The 25,395-nt window shown below is 44.9% G+C and overlaps 1 protein-coding gene and 1 pseudogene across 1 annotated transcript; both read left to right on the forward strand.

Moving 5' to 3' along the window:
• The first annotated feature begins 16,096 nt into the window (after nucleotides 1–16,096).
• Nucleotides 16,097–19,077, forward strand: LOC135520408 (uncharacterized; annotated as a pseudogene).
• Nucleotides 19,078–20,379: 1,302 nt separating this feature from the next.
• Nucleotides 20,380–22,373, forward strand: LOC135520668 (C-X-C motif chemokine 11-like). Its single transcript, XM_064946390.1, has 4 exons — nucleotides 20,380–20,647; nucleotides 20,977–21,094; nucleotides 21,260–21,343; nucleotides 21,703–22,373. The coding sequence occupies exons 1-4, from the start codon at nucleotides 20,575–20,577 to the stop codon at nucleotides 21,755–21,757; spliced, it is 330 nt and encodes a 109-aa protein (XP_064802462.1). The 5' UTR covers nucleotides 20,380–20,574; the 3' UTR covers nucleotides 21,758–22,373.
• Nucleotides 22,374–25,395: the final 3,022 nt, after the last annotated feature.

The following is a 25,395-nucleotide window of genomic DNA, read 5'->3' on the forward strand; positions in this document are numbered from 1 at the left end:
TTGACCCAAGTTAAAGAATTGAAAAGCATTGCTACCAAATTCTAATTGAGTGTATGTAAACTTCTGACCCACTGGGAATGTAATGAAACAATCTGAAATTAATCATTCTCTGCTATTATTGTGACATTTCACATTCTTAAAATAAAGTGGTGATCCTACCTGACCTAAAACAGGGATTCTTTACTAGGATTAAATGTCAGGAATTGTTAAAAACTGAGTTTAAATGTATTTGGCTAAGGTGTATGTAAACTTCAGACTTCCAACTGTACTCCCTGGACTCATATTGTCACGCCCTGATCTGTTTCCACTGTCCTTATGCTTGTCTCCACCCTCCTCCAGGTGTCGCCCATCTTCCCCGTTATCCCCTGAATGTTTGTCTGTTGCCAGTCTTGTTTGTTCAAGTCAACCAGCGTTTTGTCTCCTGCTTTTCCCCAGTCTCTCTTTTTCTCGTCCTTCTGGTTTTGACCATTGCCTGTCCTGACTCTGAGCCCACCTGCTTGACCACTCTGCCTGCCCCTGACCCTGGGCCTGCCTGCCATCCTGTACCTTGGCTTATCAACCCCTGCCTGCCTTGACCTGTCGTTTGCCTGCCCCTGTTGTTACAATAAACATGGTTACTTCAACACAGTCTGCACTTGGTTTTTATCTAAAACCTGATAAATCTGGTAGCAGTGAGATTTCTGAGGTCCGGATTGGATGCATGTAGAAACTGTCCCATTACGGAGAATATCCTAGCTCCATATATGAAATTAAGGACATTCTGGAGAATGTCTACTCCTTATATTTAATCAAATGTAAGGTATCCGGATATATATAGATAAAGATATCCCCTGATATTGACCCTTCTTGCCCAGTGAGGGGGAGGTCGACTTTGGCGCCATTAGTCCAAAACAGCAATCTTGCTTTAAATGACTCACCAGCAATGTTATTACAATGTGTTATGTATTAAACCCCAACCTGAGCACTCCGTTCTGCCGCATCTGGTCTTTTGGCCATTTCACCCCGTCATCTCTCACTCAGCCCAGTCAAATCCTTTCTCTGTCCTGGCACCCCAATGGTGGAACCAGCTTCCCCTTGTAGCTAGGACAGCAAAGTTCTTGCCCATCTCCCGAAAACGTCTGAAATCCTACCTCTTCAAAGAGTATCTTAAATGAATCCCGTACTTATTGAGGGAAAATGAACTTGCTACGACTGCTATGGGATTGTTTGACCCAGCTATCTTAAGATGAATGCACTAATTGTAAGTCACTTTGGATAAGAGCGTTTACTAAGTAACTCAAATGTACATGTTAGTAGAGTAATTACAGCGTTACTACACTGATTATAGCAAAATATGACTAAATTGTAAAGTGTTACCGAACAGCATATATTGCAGATAGGCTATTTTCACATGGGGACCGACAAGTTGTCTACTGCAGTATACTCAATAAAGCTGCAATTCGACCTTGAAGGCTATACATAGAGCACTAGGAGATGGGCAAATACAATACATGCTGATCAGGCAGGATGAGCCTAGAGACAGAACCTTCACCCCTGGGTTTATTTCTACTGTCTATTGACAAAATATAAGCCTGGAAAATGAAAAAAGTGATACATTGTCAAAACTCCATAGAATCGCACATGGGCTCCTATATCACAAAGTCACCTAAAATGGATAAATCTGTTATTAAGTAACAGTGACCAACTCACCCGAGGAGGATTTGAGAAATATACAGTAAAACAACATTGAGATACTGTAAGTCCACACTAAATGTATGCTATTCACCACCTTCTGAGACAGGTTTGTACAGTTAATACTGAAAGTCCTGCTGAAGGCAGACTGTTACCTGATCCAAGGCTACGGGAAGAGCAGTAGCCTGGTCTTCCATTGCAGTGTGACCGCAGCACTCTGCATATTTCGGCTCACCCATCATCACCGGGTCTAATCAGCTCAATATGCGGCGAGTGGAGTAGTTCAACATGACTAAAGAAAGGTTAGTGTTGAGAGCTGTGTGTGTGTGTGTGTGTGTTTGTGTGTAGGGGCCTCTTTGGAGGTTATAAGGAATGTAGTGACCCAATTAAACTCCATTTGCTTCAACATTAAAGGCAGAGACTGGTGTCAACGAGGATTTTAGCGACAGTTTCTTCTTTCATCTGGCCGCCGATTGACTTAGATATTGTGGCTGGACTCTATGACTCTATAGCAGCAAAGGAAGCTGAAATGACAAGAATAATTATTCATGATATGATGAGTGATGTCACCCTGACTCCATCTTAACATGGAACATGTCATGTTTTCATGCTTTGCCTTCTCTGGAGACACCATTCAAAGTGCGACCCAAACTTTTCCCCTAAAATGTTGCCCTAAAAGTATTTTATGCATACAGAATCAGCAGTAGTTTGCTGTTTTACGAGAAGTCACAAGGGAAGTTTTTTTGTTTGTGACATGCATGCATGACCATGAGCTGTGAAATGACCCAATTCAGGTGCACAGTAACTTACATGTCACGAGTTATGAGTCACAGTTACAGGAAAGGCACATGGTCAGTCAATATTAGAGAAAAAATGGTACATATCCGGTGGATCGGGCCGCAACGTTCTCTCTCTCTCTCTCGTTCTCAAACATATGTTGACATTGCCAAAGCAAGTGAAATAGATAATAGACAAATGAACAAACAGAAATGAACACTGCCCAAGATGGCGTAGCAGTCAGATGTCTTGTCTTGTCGTGTCCCTTGTATATATCGTTTTGTTTTTTAAAAACATATTTTTCTAAAGTATTTATATTTACTTCGGATCCGGAACCCCTCAACCGAAGCTAGCCAGCTAACTATTGCTAGCGGTATTCAGATAACCGGTCATCAGCTAACCTTTAGCATAACGGACCTATTATTATTATTTTTTATCCCCGGATTCCCACCGGATTCCCACCGCAAACGGAACATTTTCAGCTGGATCTTCACAACCAACTAACTAGCTAACTGCAACCCCGGATGATTACTCCTGGCTAGCGTTTCCATCCATTTAGATTGAAGCTAGCCCGGCCAGTGCTCCTGTGCTACCACCGAAGCATACTCCTGGGCTACAATATCCGGACCCACGACCGGTCTATCAATGTCACCGCATGAAGAGGCATAAACAGACTCACCCCATCGCGACGTCCCCCAAAGGCTAACTTTCTAGCCCTTGCTATCTCCTTGCTTGCTAATTCGGCCTGCTAACTGCTAGCTTGTTTAGCCCCGGTCCGCTAACTGCTACCTTGTTCAGCCCGGCCTAATAACTGTTAGCTTGTTAGCACAGGCCTGCTAACCGTCTGAATCGCCGCGTCCCAACCACTCACCGGACCCATATCTACTTTCAATCTCTTTTCGATTTTTAATTCGATTATACCTTCCGGTAACCTGCCTCACCCAATGTGATACGGAATCGCTATTATTTTAAATTTTTAGAACACATTCAAGAACCTCCAGAAGCTAACCAGCTAACTAGCTACAAGCTATTTAGTCATTGTTAGCCACTGCTAACGGCCTTTACCTTCTGCACAGCCAGCCAGTTTTCTTAACCTGGATAATACTCGCCAGTCTAGCTTCCCTGCTCCACCCACCGCTGCCCCCTGGACACTGATCACTTGGCTACATAGCTGATGCATGCTGGACTGTCCATTAATCACGGTACTCCACTCTGCTGGTTTATGTTTTATCAGTCGGCCCCAGCCGCACTCAGGCTCTGTGTGTAGTTAATCCGACCCTCCCTGCCTAGTCTACGCCATTTTACCTGCTGTTGTTGTGCTAGCTGATTAGCTGTTGTTGTCTCACCTACTGTTTTAGCTACTGTTTTAGCTAGCTCTCCCAATTCAACACCTGTGATTACTGTATGCCTCGCTGTATGTCTCTCTTAAATGTCAATATGCCTTGTATACTGTTGTTCAGGTTAGCTATCATTGTTTTAGTTTACAATGGAGCCCCTAGTTCCACTCTTCATACCCCTGATACCTCCTTTGTCCCACCTCCCACACATGCGGTGACCTCACCCATTACAACCAGCATGTCCAGAGATACAACCTCTCTCATCATCACCCAGTGCCTGGGCTTACCTCCGCTGGACCCGCACCCCACCATACCCCTGTCTGTGCATTATGCCCTGAATATATTCCACCATGCCCAGAAATCTGCTCCTTTTATTCTCTGTCCCCACGCTCTAGGCGACCAGTTTTGATAGCCTTTAGCCGCACCCTCATACTACTACTCCTCTGTTCCGCGGGTGATGTGGAGGTAAACTCAGGCCCTGCATGTCCCCAGGCACCCTCATTTGTTGATTTCTGTGATTGAAAAAGCCTTGGTTTCATGCATGTCAACATCAGAAGCCTCCTCCCTAAGTTTGTTTTACTCACTGCTTTAGCACACTCTGCTAACCCTGATGTCCTTGCCGTGTCTGAATCCTGGCTCAGGAAGGCCACCAAAAATTCGGAGATTTCCATACCCAACTATAACATTTTCCGTCAAGATAGAACTGCCAAAGGGGGAGGAGTTGCAGTCTACTGCAGAGATAGCCTGCAAAGTAATGTCATACTTTCCAGGTCCATACCCAAACAGTTCGAACTACTAATTTTGAAAATTACTCTCTCCAGAAATAAGTCTCTCACTGTTGCCGCCTGCAACCGACCCCCCTCAGCTCCCAGCTGTGCCCTGGACACCATTTGTGAATTGATCGCCCCCCATCTAGCTTCAGAGTTTGTTCTGTTAGGTGACCTAAACTGGGATATGCTTAACACCCCGGTAGTCCTACAATCTAAGCTAGATGCCCTCAATCTCACACAAATCATCAAGGAACCCACCAGGTTACAAATAAATCTGTAAACAAGGGCACCCTCATAGACGTCATCCTGACCAACTGGCCCTCCAAATACACCTCCACTGTCTTCAACCAGGATCTCAGCGATCACTGCCTCATTGCCTGTATCCGCTACGGAGCCGCAGTCAAACGACCACCCCTCATCACTGTCAAACGCTCCCTAAAACACTTCTGTGAGCAGGCCTTTCTAATCGACCTGGCCCGGGTATCCTGGAAGGACATTGACCTCATCCCGTCAGTTGAGGATGCCTGGTCATTCTTTAAAAGTAACTTCCTCACCATTTTAGATAAGCATGCTCCGTTCAAAAAATGCAGAACTAAGAACAGATATAGCCCTTGGTTCACTCCAGACCTGACTGCCCTCGACCAGCACAAAAACATCCTGTGGCAGACTGCAATAGCATCGAATAGTCCCCGCGATATGCAACTGTTCAGGGAAGTCAGGAACCAATAGACACAGTCAGTCAGGAAAGCTAATGCCAGCTTCTTCAGGCAGAAATTTGCATCCTGTAGCTCCAACTCCAAAAAGTTCTGGGACACTGTGAAGTCCATGGAGAACAAGAGCACCTCCTCCCAGCTGCCCACTGCACTGAGGCTAGGTAACACGGTCACCACCGATAAATCCATGATTATCGAAAACTTCAACAAGCATTTCTCAACGGCTGGCCATGCCTTTCGCCTGGCTACTCCAACCTCGGCCAACAGCTCCACCCCCCCCGCAGCTACTCGCCCAGGCCTCTCCAGGTGCTCCTTTACCCAAATCCAGATAGCAGATGTTCTGAAAGAGCTGCAAAACCTGGACCCGTACAAATCAGCTGGGCTTGACAATCTGGACCCTCTATTTCTGAAACTATCTGCCGCCATTGTCGCAACCCCTATTACCAGCCTGTTCAACCTCTCTTTCATATCGTCTGAGATCCCCAAGGATTGGAAAGTTGCCTCAGTCATCCCCCTCTTCAAAGGGGGAGACACCCTGGACCCAAACTGCTACAGACCTATATCCATCCTGCACTGCCTATCTAAGGTCTTCAAAGCCAAGTCAACAAACAGGTCACTGACCATCTCGAATCCCACCGTACCTTCTCCGCTGTGCAATCTGGTTTCCGAGCCGGTCACGGGTGCACCTCAGCCACGCTCAAGGTACTAAACGATATCATAACCTCCATCGATAAAAGACTGTACTGTGCAGCCGTCTTCATCGACCTTGCCAAGGCTTTCGACTCTGTCAATCACCATATTCTTATCGGCAGACTCAGTAGCCTCGGTTTTTCTGATGACTGCCTTGCCTGGTTCACCAACTACTTTGCAGACAGAGTTCAGTGTGTCAAATCGGAGGGCATGCTGTCCGGTCCTCTGGCAGTCTCTATGGGTGTGCCACAGGGTTCAATTCTCAGGCAGACTCTTTTCTGTGTATATATCAATGATGTTGCTCTTGCTGCGGGCGATTCCCTGATCCACCTCTACGCAGACGACACCATTCTATATACTTCCGGCCCGTCCTTGGACACTGTGCTATCTAACCTCCAAACGAGCTTCAATGCCATACAACACTCCTTCCGTGGCCTCCAACTGCTCTTAAACGCTAGTAAAACCAAATGCATGCTTTTCAACCGTTCGCTGCCTGCACCCGCACGCCTGACTAGCATCACCACCCTGGATGGTTCCGACCTTGAATATGTGGACATCTATAAGTACCGAGGTGTCTGGCTAGACTGTAAACTCTCCTTCCAGACTCATATCAAACATCTCCAATTGAAAATCAAATCTAGAGTCGGCTTTCTATTCCGCAACAAAGCCTCCTTCACTCATGCCGCCAAACTTACCCTAGTAAAACTGACTATTCTACCAATCCTTGACTTCGGCGATGTCATCTACAAAATTGCTTCCAACACTCTACTCAGCAAACTGGATGCAGTTTATCACAGTGCCATCCGTTTTGTCACTAAAGCACCTTATACCACCCACCACTGCGACCTGTATGCTCTAGTCGGCTGGCCCTCGCTACATATTCGTCGCCAGACCCACTGGCTCCAGGTCATCTACAAGTCCATGCTAGGTAAAGCTCCGCCTTATCTCAGTTCACTGGTCACGATGGCAACACCCACCCGTAGCACGCGCTCCAGCAGGTGTATCTCACTGATCATCCCTAAAGCCAACACCTCATTTGGCCGCCTTTCGTTCCAGTTCTCTGCTGCCTGTGACTGGAACGAATTGCAAAAATCGCTGAAGTTGGAGACTTTTATCTCCCTCACCAACTTCAAACATCTGCTATCTGAGCAGCTAACCGATCGCTGCAGCTGTACATAGTCTATCGGTAAATAGCCCACCTATTTTTACCTACCTCATCCCCATACTGTTTTTATTTATTTACTTTTCTGCTCTTTTGCACACCAATATCTCTACATGTACATGACCATCTGATCATTTATCACTCCAGTGTTAATCTGCAAAACTGTAATTATTCGCCTACCTCCTCATGCCTTTTGCACACAATGTATATAGACTCCCTTTTTTCTACTGTGTTATTGACTTGTTAATTGTTTACTCCATGTGTAACTCTGTGTTGTCTGTTTACACTGCTATGCTTTATCTTGGCCAGGTCGCAGTTGCAAATGAGAACTTGTTCTCAACTAGCCTACCTGGTTAAATAAAGGTGAAATAAATAAAAATAAAAATAAATAAACATTGCACTCACAAACGCTTCAACAGGTATAGAGACGATTCATATGTCACGTTATGGCTGTCTACAGTGTTGTAACGATGTGCAAATGGTTAAAGTACAAAAGGGAAAATAAACGAATGTGGGTTGTATTTACAATATTGTTTGTTCTTCACTGGTTGCATTTTTCTTGTTGCTACAGATCACACATCTTGCTGCTGTGATTGCACACTGGCATTTCTTTATTTATCTTTTATTTCACCTTTATTTAACCAGGTAGGCTAGTTGAGAACAAGTTCTCATTTGCAACTGCGACCTGGCCAAGATAAAGCATAGCAGTTCGACACATACAACAACACGGAGTTACACATGGAATAAACAAACATACAGTCAATAATACAGTAAAAGAATCTATAAACAACATGTGCAAATGAGGTAGGATAAGAGAGGTAAGGCTATAAATAGGCCATGGTGGCAAAGTAATTACAATATAGCAATTAAACACTGGAATGGTAGGGTGTGCAGAAGATGAATGTGCAAGTAGAGATACGGGGGTGCAAAGGAGCAAGATAAATAAATAAATATTGTATGGGGATGAGGAAGATTGGATGAGCCATTTACAGATGAGCTATGTACAGCTGCAGTGATCTGTGAGCTGCTCTGACAGCTGGTGCTTAAGTCTAGTGAGGGAGGTAAGAGTCTCCAGCTTCAGAGATGTTTGCAGTTCGTTCCAGTCATTGGCACCTGAGACCTGGAAGGAGAGGCGGCCAAGGGAAGAATTGGCTTTGGGGGTGACTTGTGAAATATACGTGCTGGAGGGCGTGCTATGGGTGGGTGCTGCTATGATGACCAGTGAGCTGAGAGAAGGCGGGGCTTTACCTAGCAGAGACTTGTAGATGACCTGGAACCAGTGGGTTTGGCGATGAGTATGAAGCGAGGGCCAGCCAACGAGAGCGTACAGGTCGCAGTAGTGGGTAGTATATGGGGCTTTGGTGACAAAACGGATGGCACTGTGCAAGACTGCATCCAATTTGTTGAAGAGTGTTGGAGGCTATTTTGTAAATGACATCGCCAAAGTCAAGGATCGGTAGGAAGGTCAGTTTTACGAGGGTATGTTTGGCAGCATGAGTGAAGGATGCGTTGTTGTAAAATAGGTAGCTGATTCTAGATTTAATTTAGTATTGGAGATGTTTAATTTGAGTCTGGAAGGAGAGTTTACAGTTTTACCAGACACCTTGGTATTTTTAGATGTCCACATATTCTAAGTTAGAACCATCGAGAGTAGTGATGCTGGACGGGCGGGCAGGTGTGGGCAGCGAACGGTTGAAGAGCATGCATTTAGTTTTACTTGCATTTAAGAGCAGTTGGAGGCCACGCAAGGATAGTTGTATGGCATTGAAGCTCATCTGGAGGTTAGTTAACACAGTGTCCAAAGAAGGGCCAGAGGTATACAGAATGGTGTCATCTGCATAGAGGTGGATCAAAGAATCACCATCAGCGAGAGCAACATCATTGATATATACAAAAGAGAGTCGGCCCGAGAATTGAACCTTGTGGCACCCCCATAGAGACTGCCAGAGGTCCGGACAACGGGCCCTCCGATTTGACATACTGAACTCTATCGGAGAAGTAGTTGGTGAACCAAGCGAGGCAATCATTTGAGAAACCAAGGCTGTTGAGTCTGCCAATAAGAATGTTGTGATTGACAAAGTCGAAAGCCTTGGCCAGGTTGATGAATACAGCTGTACAGTAATGTCTCTTATCGATGGCGGTTATGATATCGTTTAGGACCTTGAGCGTGGCTGAGGTGCACCCATGACCAGCTCTGAAACCAGATTGCATAGCAGAGAAGGTACGGTGAGATTCGAAATGGTCGGTAATCTGTTTGTTAACTTGGCTTTCAAAGACCTTAGAAAGGCAGGATAGAATTGCAACGGTTTTCCTCCTCTTCTGACGAGGTGTAGGAAGGATCGGACCAATGTGCAGCGTGGTAAGTTTTCATGTAATTTTTATTTAAACTGAACACAAAACAAAATAACAAGGGAATGAACGAAAACAAAACAGTCCTGTCAGGTGCAGAAACACAAAACAGAAAACAACTACCTCCAAAACCCATGTGGGCAAGAGCTACCTAAGTATGGTTCTCAATCAGAGACAACGACAGACAGCTGTCCCTGATTGAGAACCATACCCGACCAAAAACAAAGAAATACAAAAACAACATAGAACGCCCACCCTAGTCACATCCTGGCCGAACAAAAATAGATAATAAATGGCCAGGGCGTGACAAGAATAGATATAGGTCTGTAGCAGTTTGGGTCTAGAGTGTCTCCCCCTTTGAAGAGGGGGATGACCGCGCCAGCTTTCCAATCTATGGGAATTTCAGACAATACGAAAGAGAGGTTGAACAGGCTAGTAATAGGGGTTGCGACAATTTCTGCAGATAATTTTAGAAAGAGAGGGTCCAGATTGTCTAGCCCGGCTGATTTGTAGGGGTCTGATTTGTCGGAGGTTTGGGTGAGTTGCTGTGGAGAGCGCAGGGCTGTTGACCGGGGTAGGGGTAGCCAGGTGGAAAGCATGGCCAGCTGTCGAAAAATGCTTATTGAAATTTCATCTAATAGATATAAACACAGGTATAAATACCCAGGGGATAAGTGGGGAAGATTGGCAACACCTGGAGGGGGGTGGATACAAGCACAAGGACAGGTGAAAACAGATCAGGGCGTGACAGGAACAGAATAGTATGTGTGTCCCATATCTACTCCTTGTTCCTCTGATTATTTTACTGTAACCCCAATATGACAAAGAAATCATTTTCATGGCCCAGCAATATGTTCTAAATCAGGGGTGTGAAACTTATTTCCTGGAGGGCCGAGTTTCTGCAGGCTTTCCTTTCAATTAACACCTAGACAACCAGGTGTGGGGAGGTCCTAACTAATCAATGACTTTAATTGATCAATCAAGTACAAGGTAGGAGAGAAAACCCACCGACACCCCTGTTCTAAACGCACATGCCCCTTGAGTTCTCCCCCTCACATATCAACATAACACCTAGCCAAAACCCCACCTTACACTCATTCTTTACACACACACAGACACACTTGGAGCCAAGTTACAGTAAACAACATCACTTCTGTTCCCAGTGCTGTACTTAGCATGGCTCTGAAATAACCCAATTCAGATGTACAGTAACGTACACGTCATGAGTTAACATTCACAGTTCAAATATGGTCAGTCAATACGAGAGAAAATGATACATTAGGGCTGCAACTTGTGGTTAGTCTCTCTCTCTCTCTCTGTCTCTCTCTCACACACCCACACACGGCTCACATCAACACCATCATCCTGGAAACCCTAGACCCACTCCAATTCGCATACCGCCCCAACAGAGTCACAGATTGCTTAACTCCACTCCATACTGCCCTTTTCCACCTAGACAAAAGGAACACCTATGTGAGAATGCTGTTCATTGACTACAGCTCAGCGTTCAACACCATAGTGCCCACAAAGCTCATCACTAAGCTAAGGACCCTGGGACTAAACACCTCCCCCTGCAACTGGATCCTGGACTTCCTGACGGGCCGCCTCCAGGTGGTGAGGGTAGACAACACATCTGCTACGCTGATCCTCAACACCGGTTCCCCTCAGGGGTGCGTTCTTAGTCCCGTCCTGTTAGTGTGGTGCCATGACAACAACCTCTCCCTCAATGTGAGCAAGACAAAGGATATGATGGTGGACTACAGGAAAAGGAGGGCCGAACAGGCCCCCATTAACATCGATGGGGCTGTGGAGCGGGTCGAGAGTTTCCTTGGTATCCACATCACCAACAAATTATCATGGTCCAAACATACCAAGACTGTTGTGAAGAGGTCACGGCCTTTTCCCCCTCAGGAGACTGAAACGACTTTGCATGGGTCCGCAGATCCTCAAACTTCTACAGCTGCACCATCGAGGGCATCCTGACTGGTTGCATCACCGCCTGGTATGGCAACTGCTCGGTGTCTGAGCGTAAGTCTCTACAGAGGGTAGTGTGTACGGCCCAGTTTATCACTGGGGCCAAGCTTCCTGCCATCCAGGACCTATATACCAGGCGGTGTCAGAGGAAGGCCCAAAAAATTGTCAAAGACTCCAGTCACCCAAGTCGTAGACTGTTATCTCTGCTACCGCACGGCAATTGGTAACGAAGCGCCAAGTCTAAGTCCAAGAAAGTCCTTAACAGCTTCTACCCCCAAGCCATAAGACTGCTGAACAATTAATTAAATGGCCAACCCAGACTTTTTGTTTTTACACTGCCGCTACTCGCTGTTTATCATCTATGCATAGTCACTTTCCCCGTACCTACATGTACAAATGATCTCTATTAACCTGTACCCCTCAACATTTACTCGATACCAGTGTCCCATGTAAATAGCCTCCTAGGTGTTATGTAATTCTACTGTGTTACTTTTAATTGTAATTTTATTTAGTAAATATTTTCTTAACTCCCTTTAATGTAAGCATTTCACGGTAAGGTCTACACCTGTTGTATTCGGCACAGTTGACAAATAAAATGTGATTTGATTTGATTTGAAAAACACACACACACACACAGGAGCACAACAATAATAATCCAGACAGTTAATCCTCGACTGTATAGCTGTTTCATCTATACTTCCTGTTCTTCTGACTACTATACTGTAGCCCGATATGACAGAGAAAACAAGTTGATGTCATAGACATAACACCTAGCTGAATACCCACCTGTCATTCACCTCTTTTCACACACAGACACACTCTGAGCCGAGTTAAGAGTAAACGACAGCACTTCCATGCCCGTGCTATAATTAGCCCCATTGGTCTAGTCTGGGATAATGAGATATAAAAGCCTCACCTGATTCACTGATCCCGGTATAGTACTACAGACCTGTCGGTTACCTCTCTGTTAGCCATTGAGACAGTGGTTAGTGGCATACAGGACACAGAGAGAGAGAAAGAGAGTTTGCGATGCACAGAGGAATACCAACAAGAGAGGGATATAGTCTAGACAATAGAGGTAAGACAACGTTAGTATTGTTTGAGGGTGGTGATGGTGGTGGCGGGGCCGGGGGGCTTAAACTCCTTGTAAGAATCCAGTATCTTTCATCTTTTAGATTCTCTTTAAACCCTGTAGGATTGTTATTTTATGACGTAATGCTCGTCTGAAGGATGATGAGCAGTATTCTTTCAGTTAGTGGATATGTACTGTACAGTGTGTGTTCCAATAGAGCATAGCAATCAAATCGTAGCTAATGTATCAACAGGAACACATCTCCTTAGTTTGTGTATCAAAACTAAACTGTATCAAAACTATTTTTAAAAATGTCAATGTTTTTCCAGGCTGTTTTTCCAGGATGAAGGCCAGACGCTTGCTTCCCTCCGAGGAGATGTTGCCTACCATCAGTGAGCTGCAGGAAGGAATTTTGGAGGACGGGGAAGACGAGTACCCCACTATGGAGGAATATGTGGACTCCATCAAGAAAGTCTCCCAGACCGCCCCGTACCCCCTCCACGGCCCACTCCGGGGGCACCGGCGATGGATAACCCACTCGGCCACCCATCCCGTCAGAAGATGCCCCACTGTAGCCCCACTGGCGCCCTATAACAAATCCATGGCATATGCTCCTCAGATCCCCAGTGGTCTATCGGATGTGTCACTCATGGTCGCCCATCCTTTGGACTGTGTAACCCGGGTATGCACCGGCCCGAGACCCCCTGAATTGGTTGTTTGCGCAGGCCCAGTTTTCCGGGTTGACGTGACTAAGAAAGTCCCAGGCTTCTGGAGTGGCGAAGGCCTCGGGGCTTTGCTGAACTCTGGTGAACAGAAAGCATTACATTACTGGATTACATTACTGGATTAAGCCAGCGTGGGATTGGAGGTTGAGGTAGTCAGCGTGGGATTGGAGATTGGAGGTTGAGTTAGTCAGGGATGATTTGTGAATGTTGTCTTAACTCTTCCATGTATTCTACTGTATGAACTGAGTCCCTCCAGGTATGACCAGAGTTGAAGGGTGTCCTAATATGGACACCGTAGAAGACACCTTACAAAGTGAGGTGTGAACAAGGAGGGGGCAGAGGGATTCAAGCCCAATTCATTTACACCTTAGCTGCTTTATCTCTCTGGATATCCTCGTAATGATAGTATTTTGTAAGGAACTATTTTGTAAATAGAAGCTGTAAGTACTGCACATGATTGTCTGTAAATCTCTTTGTGTGACCAACACAATTAAAACAACAATGGTAGTCAAAAACATTGTTATCACAGTCATTGACTCTCACTCACAATCAAGGCAATTATTTTCTCTTTGTCTTCAAGAACGGAGATTTATTTTTCTTCTTGATGTGACAGCAAATGCTATCTATCGTCTTTCTTAAAGCACTGCTCTGTGCTCTGGTTCTGGTCTGTTAGGTTCCTTAAGTTTCTGTTTCTTCTAAATGTTGCACGCGTATGGTGAGCAAAGTCAGTTGGCACTACAGCGCATTAGCAATAACGCTACCTTGGCCTAGGTCCATCCCCCTTTCATATCAAGACAGAGGGAGGAGACAGGGAGTTAAAGTTTACAACACCCAGAATATAGATGACTTGCACTGTACAGATTCTACTGAAGCGTCATTAGGTCCTGTTCCAAAGAAACACCACTCATTTTAAGATGTTGAGTAAAAATGTTTTTCAGTGGACAGTACCATGAAATGACACTTTATGAGAAAGAGCCACAGTGTTTGCGATAACCCCCAACTTGTGAACTATTGCCTAATTTGTGTCAGTCATGATCTTGGACTTGACTCATTAGCAGTGGCTCACATACTTGGAGGGGTAGTCAGAGTACAGTATTGGTCATATTGTAGCGGTATTTATTAGAGAGGGGTAAAGAAAGATTTTGTTCGGGCGCCAGGCAGGTATTAACCATGCCGAAAGGAAAAGAGTAGAATAGAGAGAGTACCACTACCAGACCCACACACATCAGCAGAAGAGACTGCCTAGAGTGTAGCCTGTTTACCAGATAGCCAGTGGAGAGAAAAGAGAATACACACCATATAAAACCCACATCACAGCACAGGGGTAACCCCAACAAGAATACCTCATACAATAATACTAATACTAATATTGGCAGAGCAATTCAACAGTAACTTCATACAAGAACGAACCCAGTCATCCACAGAGGATTTGCAATAATCTGTATTATTTTCTAGTGGATGAGTGCAGAGGGTATGAATGTGGGGGGTGTTCATCGACACAACAAAGGCCTTAAAAATGTCCACAGTCTTCTCGGCCACATGTCATTAGTACACCTCACCTCAATACAGTTCACATTACAATACACAATTTGCAAGCAACCTCCCTTTTAACATAAATGTCCATCAAAATACTTCTGGCAGGGCAATTATAGTCCGGCTCTAATGAACTTCAATGGGAAGTGCATTTGAAAAATAGAGAGTCTGTTGCAGGGTAAAGCACTGGAACGAGAGGGAAGAGAAAGAGAGAGAAAAAGAGAAATCTTAGCTGTGGTCTTCAGGCCTGCCGGTGTACGGTCTGACTGTCCGATGGTTTGTTGGTTTGTATGGTAAAGCTTCGCAACAATGTTGCTACTAATCCATGCGATCCATAACGGGCGCGGTCCCAAACAAAAACAACCACGAACTAAAGCGATCACACCGATGATTGAGTTAAATACTTTATAAACTACAAACGCTGAAAAACAAACAAAACTTCTGCAGCACAGCACACACAATCAAACTGTCGCGCCAGCCAAGAGCCCCTCCCCAAAGAGCTGAATGAGCTCTCTTTATCTCCTCCTTCCTTAGTGCTCATGCGCTCTTAAAGTGGCAGTGCACGGTGAAGGCTCCGAGCAGATTTCGCCACACTCCTCCCCCCATGAAAAAACAAAGCCTGTAGAATCAGAGAGGACGCAGGCTTTGACAGGTTCATGTTCCTGCTACACAAAACCAGGGAAGTCCTCATCATCAGAGTCCTCCACGAAGAGGTCCTGCAGGTGTTGCTTTTCCTGCGATCCAGCTCTTCTGCCGTAGGGTAGCAGGGCTTTAGGTCAACAACATGCACTGTCCTGACATCTTCCCCAGTGTCCTCCAAACAGACCAAGTAGTTCACTGGTCCCAACTGCTGCACTACACGGTATGGACCTTTCCATCTCGAAGCTAGCTTGGCAGTGAACTTCTTAGATGCCTTTGACAGATGATGTGAACGTACCCAGACACGAGACTGGGGTGGAAAACACACGTCTCGTCTATGTTTGTCATAGTTTCTCAGCTGTCGTTGTTTGGCTTTGGTTTTGCTGGCCTCCACTCTGGCTAGCAAGGTGTGGTGGTGTTGTACGGCATCAAACGCTGGGCAGTCAGGTGAAGCATTCGAACTTTGCAAGACCCTGTCCATCGGACCTTTTAGTGGTCTTCCCAGGTGGAGTTCGGCGGGAGTGACCCCAGAAGTCTCCTGCACGGCAGAGTTCAGTGCAAAGCGAAATTCTGGAAGATGCTGATCCCAACTTGTGTGCTGATCCCCCACGAATGAAGCAATCATCCCCTTCAGGGTTCGGTTTACCCTCTCGGTCAGGTTGGTCTGAGGATGTCTGGCTGCTATACCCCTGACAACAACACACAACTCAGGAAGATATGATGGCAGACTCCGGACCCAAGGAAGTAGCGGTGATCGGGAACACCGAGCTCACCTCGGCAGAACTAGATAACAACATTAAAAACACGATGGTTGAGATTGAAAAAGGGACGAGTCTTCTACGAAAGATGGAGATCAGCGTTGCAGAGGCAGAGAAAAGGACTGGGAAGAATACACTCAACATGCAGGAGATATACACTGTTTATCTAATTGAGACACGGCCGGTTGATGCTCTGACAGAAGGTATAACCCCAGACTCCTTATGGTGAAGATACAGCGAGTTTGAGCTTCTCAGAAACTACCTATTGGTCATCTATCCCTTTGTCGTTGTTGCCCCATTACCTGAGAAGAGGGCAGAGATTGTGTGGCACAAGCTGTCGGCGGACAACATGGACCCAGTCTTTGTGGAGAGGAGAAGGGTTGGACTGGAAAACTTCCTGCACCGAGTCGCCTCCCACCCAGTTCTCTGCAATGACAATATCTTCTATATCTTCCTCACTGAGGATAAAGATTGGAAGGAAATGGTGTACGAGACAGGATTTCAAGCAAAGGCTGATTCCAGGTTGAAAGCTGTGAATGCAGCATTCAGGGTGAAGAATCCAGATGGAAGGTTTACAGAGTTGAAACACTACAGTGACGAGCTACAGACTGTACTCTCCCAGCTGCTGAGAGTACGGGCGAGGGTAGCAGATCGACTGTATGGGGTGTACAAAGTGCATGGAAACTATGGACGAGTCTTCAGTGAGTGGAGTGCCATAGAGAAAGAGATGGTAGTGGACTACTACACACACTGGGTGGAGTTGTTTCCCCTCCGCAAAGCCACTGCATCAGCCATTGCTCTAATTCTGAGAAGGGAGGTTTTTACCAGATTCGGGATTCCAGACCAAATCCTCTCTGACCGAGGTCCGCAGTTCATATCAGGAATCTACAAAGAGCTCTGTACCTACTGGGGTGTAATTGCCAAGTTGACCACAGCCTATCATCCTCAGACCAACCTGACCGAGAGGGTAAACCGAACCCTGAAGGGGATGATTGCTTCATTCGTGGGGGATCAGCACACAAGTTGGGATCAGCATCTTCCAGAATTTCGCTTTGCACTGAACTCTGCCGTGCAGGAGACTTCTGGGGTCACTCCCGCCGAACTCCACCTGGGAAGACCACTAAAAGGTCCGATGGACAGGGTCTTGCAAAGTTTGAATGCTTCACCTGACTGCCCAGCGTTTGATGCCGTACAACACCACCACACCTTGCTAGCCAGAGTGGAGGCCAGCAAAACCAAAGCCAAACAACGACAGCTGAGAAACTATGACAAACATAGACGAGACGTGTGTTTTCCACCCCAGTCTCGTGTCTGGGTACGTTCACATCATCTGTCAAAGGCATCTAAGAAGTTCACTGCCAAGCTAGCTTCGAGATGGAAAGGTCCATACCGTGTAGTGCAGCAGTTGGGGACTGGCCGGTTGAGATACTAAATGTCTCCTATTCTGTGATGTGATATGTCCGGTTTTAATTGATGCTGAAACATGTTTTTTCATGATAAATAACAAAAAACAGCTGTGTTTTTAAATGCAATAACACTAGATAGATGGCTTCATGAGGAAGGAAAATAAAATATAATATTAAATATAATTACACTACATATGATTACATCTGAAAAATGTAAAAAAAATCTGGTTCATGTATTATTCAGTGGATGCTGCTGAGGGGAGGACGGCTCATAATAATGGCTGGAAACCATGTATTTGATGTATTTGATACCATCCTACTTATTCCGCTCCAGCCATTACCAAGAGCCCGTCCTCCCCAATTAAGGTGCCACCAACCTCCTGTGGTTGTATGATATTTGACCAATTCTGCTCAAATTAATTTACCATGTGGGACCATGCTCAGCAACTTGAGTGGTAAAGACCTGATTTGACTTTTTGGTTCATACACCATTTATCATTCATTATATTGTGGCGAAATCTGCTCGGAGCCTTCACCGTGCACTGCCACTTTAAGAGCGCATGAGCACTAAGGAAGGAGGAGATAAAGAGAGCTCATTCAGCTCTTTGGGGAGGGGCTCTTGGCTGGCGCGACAGTTTGATTGTGTGTGCTGTGCTGCAGAAGTTTTGTTTGTTTTTCAGCGTTTGTAGTTTATAGTACTTAGTATTTAACTCAATCATCGGTGTGATCGCTTTAGATCATGGTTGTCCCTGTTTGGGCGCCAATTCTGTAGCGGTATTTATTAGAGAGGGGTAAAGAAAGATTTTGTTCGGGCGCCAGGCAGGTATTAACCATGCCGAAAGGAAAAGAGTAGAATAGAGAGAGTACCACTACCAGACCCACACACATCAGCAGAAGAGACTGCCTAGAGTGTAGCCTGATTTTTTTTACATTTTTCAGATGTAATCATATGTAGTGTAATTATATTTAATATTATATTTTATTTTCCTTCCTCATGAAGCCATCTATCTAGTGTTATTGCATTTAAAAACACAGCTGTTTTTTGTTATTTATCATGAAAAAACATGTTTCAGCATCAATTAAAACCGGACATATCACATCACAGAATAGGAGACATTTAGTATCTCAACCGGCCAGTTGAGGCTGATTTGTGTGATGTATTGGTGTCTCTCCCTTCTTTCCCTTTGTGCTGTAGTGTTGTACCCAATAATGTTTGTCCCATGTTTTGTTTTTTTACCCCCTTTTTCTCCCCAATTTCGTGGTATCCAATTGTTAGTAGTTACTGTCTTATCTCATCGCTACAACTCCTGTACGGGCTCAGGAGAGACGAAGGTCGAGAGTCATGCGTCCTCCGAAACACAACCCAACCAAGCCGCACTGCTTCCTAACACAGCACGCATCCAACCCGGAAGCCAGCCGCACCAATGTGTCAGAGGAAACATCGTGCACCTCGGGACCTGGTCAGCGTGCACTGCACCCAGCCCGCCACAGGAGTCACTAGTGCATGATGAGACAAGGATATCCCTCCCTAACCCGGACGACGCAAGGCCAATTGTGCGTCACCCCATGGACCTCCTGGTTGCGGCTGACTGCAACAGAGCCTGGGCTCAAACCCAGAGTCTCTGGTGGCACAGCCTTAGACCACTGTGCCACCTGGGAGGCTTTTTGTACCATGTTTTGTGCTGCTACCATGTTGTGTTGCTACCATGTTGTGTTGCTACCATGCTATGTTGTCATGTGTTGCTGCCTTGCTATGTTGTTTTCTTAGGTCTCTCTTTATGTAGTGTTGTGTTGTCTCTCTTGTCGTGATGTGTGTTTTGTCCTATATTTATAGACAGTATATAAATAATATATATAAATATAGGACAAAACACACATCACAACAAGAGAGACAACACAACACTACATAAAGAGAGACCTAAGACAACAACATATATATATATTTTATTATCCCAGCCCCCGTCCCCGCAGGAGGCCTTTTGCCTTATGGTAGGCCGTCATTGTAAATAAGAATGTGTTCTTAACTGACTTGCCTAGTTAAATAAAGGTTAAATGAAAAAAACACAAAATAAAAGAACGATATGGGGACAGAAGCCCGAAAACTAATCTCTGACAAGACTCCACACCACAAATGACTGAAAACACCAGGAACATCCTCGGTTTAATCATTCACTTCTGGTAAAACACATGTCGGTCTACATCTTCTAGTGTTGACGAGCATGATTCGTATGGCATGGTAGATTTAGGTTTGTGGGTTCACAGAATAGAGATGACTGGTCATCGTGTCATCATGACGTTGCTGTTACTACTGACCTGGGCATGCTGGTGGAGAAGAAGAAGGAGAAGAACCATCAACCTTCTACGCGGTTCATACACTTTTTCTTTCACTTTTCCCTTTTTTGGTTATTTCTATTCAAGGAAGTTTGGGGTGAGTTTTGTCTTCTGAAGTACCACCTCTTGTTTGACCTCCACATCTGTGATGTCATAAAGAGCAGTTTTCAGAAGGAGGAAGTCATTGGAAGGAGACTTCGGATCTGTCCAACTAATGAATCTGAGACAGCCTAATTTACATGATTGAAAAGAACAGGTTTGCAGACAGCTCTGCCTGCAAATAGGCCACTTCGACATGAATCACAGTGACTTGCAACACGGACTCACCCTGGCCTCCACTTTCCCCCAGTCAGAGTTAGGAAGTTAGGAGTGAAGGCTCTCGTGGCCGCATATTTATCTGCAGACTCCCATCTTCCCTCCGCCCCTTCCACCCTCCGCTCTGTAGTCCAACATTCCTTCATTTCTACTCTAGTGAGCTGGGAAATTCCAGGGGCAGGTCTGCTGTTTCTTGAACGTTTTCTGGGAAATAACATGGGATTTGGGAAAACCCTCTGCAGTTTATAAAAAGGACAATGGATCCCACTAGTTCTTCACTTTTCACTTTCACTTCACGGCCTCTTGACTCCTCACCTCCCCATCTTCTCACCTCTCGCTAATTACATTCACGATGGCCTTCGCACCAAAAGCCTGCAGTCTTTTCCTGGTGGTTTTGCTGGGAGTTTGTATACAGCTCAATGGAGGTAAGATTTCAAAGTAATTTCAACAATGTCAGCTACGATATATGGAATGTAAGGTGCAGTGTGCATGCTTTACCAGTTACCTGACTGACTAGGGATTTTGCAGTGACTAGGCTGCGGTGCATATAGTGGCTGTCATATAGCATAACATTAGTGTATAATACTATAGAAATTGCAGTTATGTACAGTTTCTTCTTAGAACAAGCAATGTGCAAATATGCATTCATTTGAATTTTTGTCCAAAATCCAATTTGAAAACGTATTTTTCATAAAACGACTTTTCCATTAAAAAGTTTGACCATGTTAATTGATGTTTATAACTCTCATTACAGCTCAACACGTTCCAGGTGCCAGATGCAAATGCCCAGGAACCATTATGCACACTCAGGAAATCATTGATGACTTTGAAATCATCGAAAAGACCCACTACTGTGACACTACTGAAATCATGTAAGTAACTGCATTCATTTAAGCAGAAAGTGGTTTCTCTCACTTTTTTTTGTTTGTTTGTCTGTTTCCGACATTAACTTATGACATGACATCACCTCTATCAGCCTTATATCAGTTGTGTGACACAAGCATTAATTGTGTGTATGTGTGGTTTGTTATTTTCAGTGTTACACTGGCAGAAGATGGAGCCAGAAGGTGCCTGAACCCTGTTGGAAGAAAGGCCATGTTTTTCGTCAACTGCTGGAACAGGTAAGATAGATCAAATCATCAGACCCATCATCACCTTACAAAATCCTTAATATATATAAAATAATATCATTGGCAGAACTTTACTGCAGTTATTACAATGTAATAACTTATAGATCAACATTTATCACAATCTAATGACATATAGACCTAATGGTAAAAAAGCAAAGTTACTGTAATTATAAAAGTTACTGTAATTATAGTTTAATCACACCATTAAGTAGCAGACATGAGGCTAAAGCATGCAAAAGCAAAAGACCTTAGCACATACTTTAGAAACATCCTACACCATTTGACTTAATATAATCCATGTAACATTAGTCCCTTCTGAAAATAACACTCTTCTCCCTCCTTCCAAATAGAATAAACAAGGACGACAAGCAAAAGAAGAGGTGTCTTAAGAGAAAAGCAGAGTGAACGTAACGGAGGAGGGGAGAAGGGGCATGGAAAACCCAACAGCTGGATTTTCCCTGAAGTCATGTGACCAATCACACACAAGAAGAATGTTGGGGGCTGACATTGCACTTTACAGAGAGAGAGAGGGAGAGAGAGAGAGAGAGAGAAAGAAAGAAAGCGAGAGAGAGAGAGAGAGAGAGACAGAGAGAGAGAGAGAGAGAGAGAGAGAAAGAGAAAGAAAGAAAGAGAGAAAGAAAGAAAGAGGGAGAGAGAGAAAGAGAGAGAGAGAGAAAGAGAGAAAGGGAGAAAGGAAGGAAGAATGATAGAGAGAGAGAGAGAGAGAGAGAGAAAGAGAGAGAGAGAGAGAGAGAGAGAAAGAAAGAAAGAAAGAAAGAATGGAAGAAAGGAAGAATGAGAGAGAGAGAGAGAAGAGGGACTTTCTATTTCATCAGTTTCCTTTGTGATTATGGTTTACAGCACTGTATACAACCACAAGTATACAACACGAATTGTGAGACATTTAAAGATATCATATGTAAAACTCTTTATTTATTTTTCTATTTGATATTTAAATAAGTGTATATTAATGAACAGATAAATCTGATTTTGATACAACTGAAATAAAAAAAGATTTTTGACACAACTTAAAGATTCAACGTTCTCTTAAATCACAACACTCCATTTGTTATGAACGCTTATACCAAGACTTATGATTCAAAATGGCGTGACACAAGCATTAATACTGTCACAATTAATGAATAGGGCCTGTCGGTAGAGAGTGCTATGGGAACCGTTCCTTTAACATTTAACAGAGTGTGACACACTCTGGAGAGAGAGGGGGTCCCATGTATGGCAACACTGCAATAAGACCCGTGATCATGACTTAAACACAGCTGGTCTCAACAGCTGCAGGGGTTGGCTGAGAAACGAAGGCCATAGCGACCTGGGGTGAACCTCGACACATGTGACGTTTCTAAACTACTGGAATACATGAACTGAACACACTAGTGTTAGACATATTACAGTCACGTGTAATAATCCTACATATATCGGATTTATTGGCGCAAAAGAAATGTGAAATAAATGTCAAAATAAATGTTCATCATCATATAATGTTGATTTCCAGCCATTACAATACTATCAATGTGCACCATCTACTGGAGAACCTTAGTACCAAAACTCGGATAATCATTGACTTGTGTAATTATAACGTTACTAAACAAACATAAAGAAACTTAATATAAAGGTATAAAATCAACTTAATGTGAAGGTATAAAATCAACTTAATGTAAAGGTATAAGATCAAATGAATATAAATGTACAAGATCAACTTAATATAAACATATAAGATCAACTTAATGTAAAGTTATAACTTTACATTAAGTTGATTTTATAACTTTACATTAAGTTGATCTTATATGTTTATATTTAGTTGATCTTATATCTTTACATTAAGTTGATTTTATAACTTCATATTAAGTTGATCTTATAAGTTTATATTTAGTTGATCTTATAACTTTACATTAAGTTGATTTTATAAGATCAACTAAATATAAACTTATAAGATCAACTTAATATGAAGTTATAAAATCAACTTAATGTAAAGATATAAGATCAACTAAATATAAACATATAAGATCAACTTAAAGGTACAAGACAAACGTAATATAAAGTGTTACCTAATAGTCAACTACACAGGTATAATAGCAACTTAATGTCAAGTGTTACCAAGTAGTCAATGATAATACCAGAAAATTATTTAGATGGCGTTCTTCGTTTGTCGGACCGAAATACAGCGTGTTGGTTACTCATGTTTTTTAATGAATGAATCGCGGTACATGAAATAATTTATAAATACAAAAAAACAACAAACGGAATGTGAAACCTATTACAGCCTATCTGGTGAACACTACACAGAGACAGGAACAATCACCCACGAAATACACAGTGAAACCCAGGCTACCTAAATACGGTTCCCCATCAGAGACAACAAGAATCACCTGATTCTGATTGAGAACCGCCTCAGGCAGCCAAACCTAAACTAAAGACACCCCTAATGAACCACAATCCCAATGCCTACAAAAAAAACCAATACGACAACACAATAACATAAACCCATGTCACACCCTGGCCTGACCAACTAATTAACTAAAAACAAAAAATACTAAGAACAAGGCGTGACAGAACCCCCCTAAGGTGCGGACTCCCGGACGCACCTCAAAACCATAGGGAGGGTCCGGGTGGGCGTCTGTCCATGGTGGCGGTTCCGGCTCGGGACGTGGACCCCACTCCATTAATGTCATAGTTCCTCCCCTACGCGTCCTGAGATAATCCACCCTCGCCGCCGACCATGGCCTAATAGTCCTCACCCAGAACCCCACTGGACTGAGGGGTAGCTCGAGACAGAGGGGCAGCTCGGGACAGAAGGGCAGCTCGAGACAGAGGGGCAGCTCGGGACAGAGGGGCAGCTCGGGACAGAGGGGCAGCTCGGGACAGAGGGGCAGCTTGGAACAGAGGAAGCCCAGCACTGAGAGGAAGCCCAGCACTGAAAGGAAGCCCAGCACTGAGAGGAAGCCCAGCCAGGCAGTTGAATCCGGCAGATCCTGGCTGGCTGGCAGTTCTGGCAGATCCTGGCTGACTGGCGGATCTGGAAGAGTCTGGTTGACTCGCGGATCTGGAAGAGTCTGGTTGACTAGCAGATCTGGAAGAGTCTGGTTGACTAGCAGATCTGGAAGAGTCTGGTTGACTAGCAGATCTGGAAGAGTCTGGTCGACTGGCAGATCTGGAAGAGTCTGGCTGACTGGCAGATCTGGAAGAGTCTGGCTGACTGGCATATCTGGAAGAGTCTGGCTGACTGGCAGATCTGGAAGAGTCTGGCTGACTGGCAGATCTGGAAGAGTCTGGCTGACTGGCAGATCTGGAAGAGTCTGGCTGACTGGCAGATCTGGAAGAGTCTGGTTGACTGGCAGATCTGGAAGAGTCTGGCTGACTGGCAGATCTTGAAGAGTCTGGCTGACTGGCAGATATGGAAGAGTCTGGCTGGCTGGCAGATCTGGAAGAGTCTGGCTGACTGGCAGATCTGGAAGAGTCTGGCAGCTCCTTGCAGACTGGCAGCTCCATGCAGACTGGCAACTCCATGCAGACTGGCAACTCCTTGCAGACTGGCAGCTCCTTGCAGACTGGCAGCTCCTTGCAGACTGGCAGCTCCATGCAGACTGGCAGCTCCATGCAGACTGGCAGCTCTGGCTGCTCCAAGCAGACTGACAGCTCTGGCTGTTCCATGCAGACTGGCAGCTCTGGCTGCTCCATGCAGACTGGCAGCTCTGGTTGCTCCATGCAGACTGGCAGCTCCTTGCAGACTGGCAGCTCCTTGCAGACTGGCAGCTCCATGCAGACTGGCAGCTCCTTGCAGACTGGCAGCTCCATGCAGACTGGCAGCTCTAGCTGCTCCATGCAGACTAGCAGCTCTAGCTGCTCCATGCAGACTGGCAGCTCTGGCTGCTCCATGCAGACTGGCAGGAGCAGACAGCGCAGGAGAGAAGAAAGGCTCCGACAGCGCAGGGGAGGCGAGGCGCACTGTAGGCCTGATGCGTGGTGCTGGCACTGGTGGTATTGGGCCGAAGACATGCACAGGAAGCCTGGTGCGGGGAGCTGCTACC

The sequence above is a fragment of the Oncorhynchus masou genome, chromosome 4, assembly GCF_036934945.1.
Source record: "Oncorhynchus masou masou isolate Uvic2021 chromosome 4, UVic_Omas_1.1, whole genome shotgun sequence".
NCBI classification, from domain to species: domain Eukaryota; kingdom Metazoa; phylum Chordata; class Actinopteri; order Salmoniformes; family Salmonidae; genus Oncorhynchus; species Oncorhynchus masou.

Excerpts from the sequence above, each read along its gene's own strand:
- LOC135520668 (XM_064946390.1), top strand. The coding sequence starts at position 20,575 with ATGGCCTTCGCACCAAAAGCCTGCAGTCTTTTCCTGGTGGTTTTGCTG. Across the intron at positions 21,095-21,259 it reads TGTGACACTACTGAAATCAT|TGTTACACTGGCAGAAGATG; the intron begins GTAAGTAACTGC and ends TGTTATTTTCAG. Across the intron at positions 21,344-21,702 it reads TTCGTCAACTGCTGGAACAG|AATAAACAAGGACGACAAGC; the intron begins GTAAGATAGATC and ends CCTTCCAAATAG.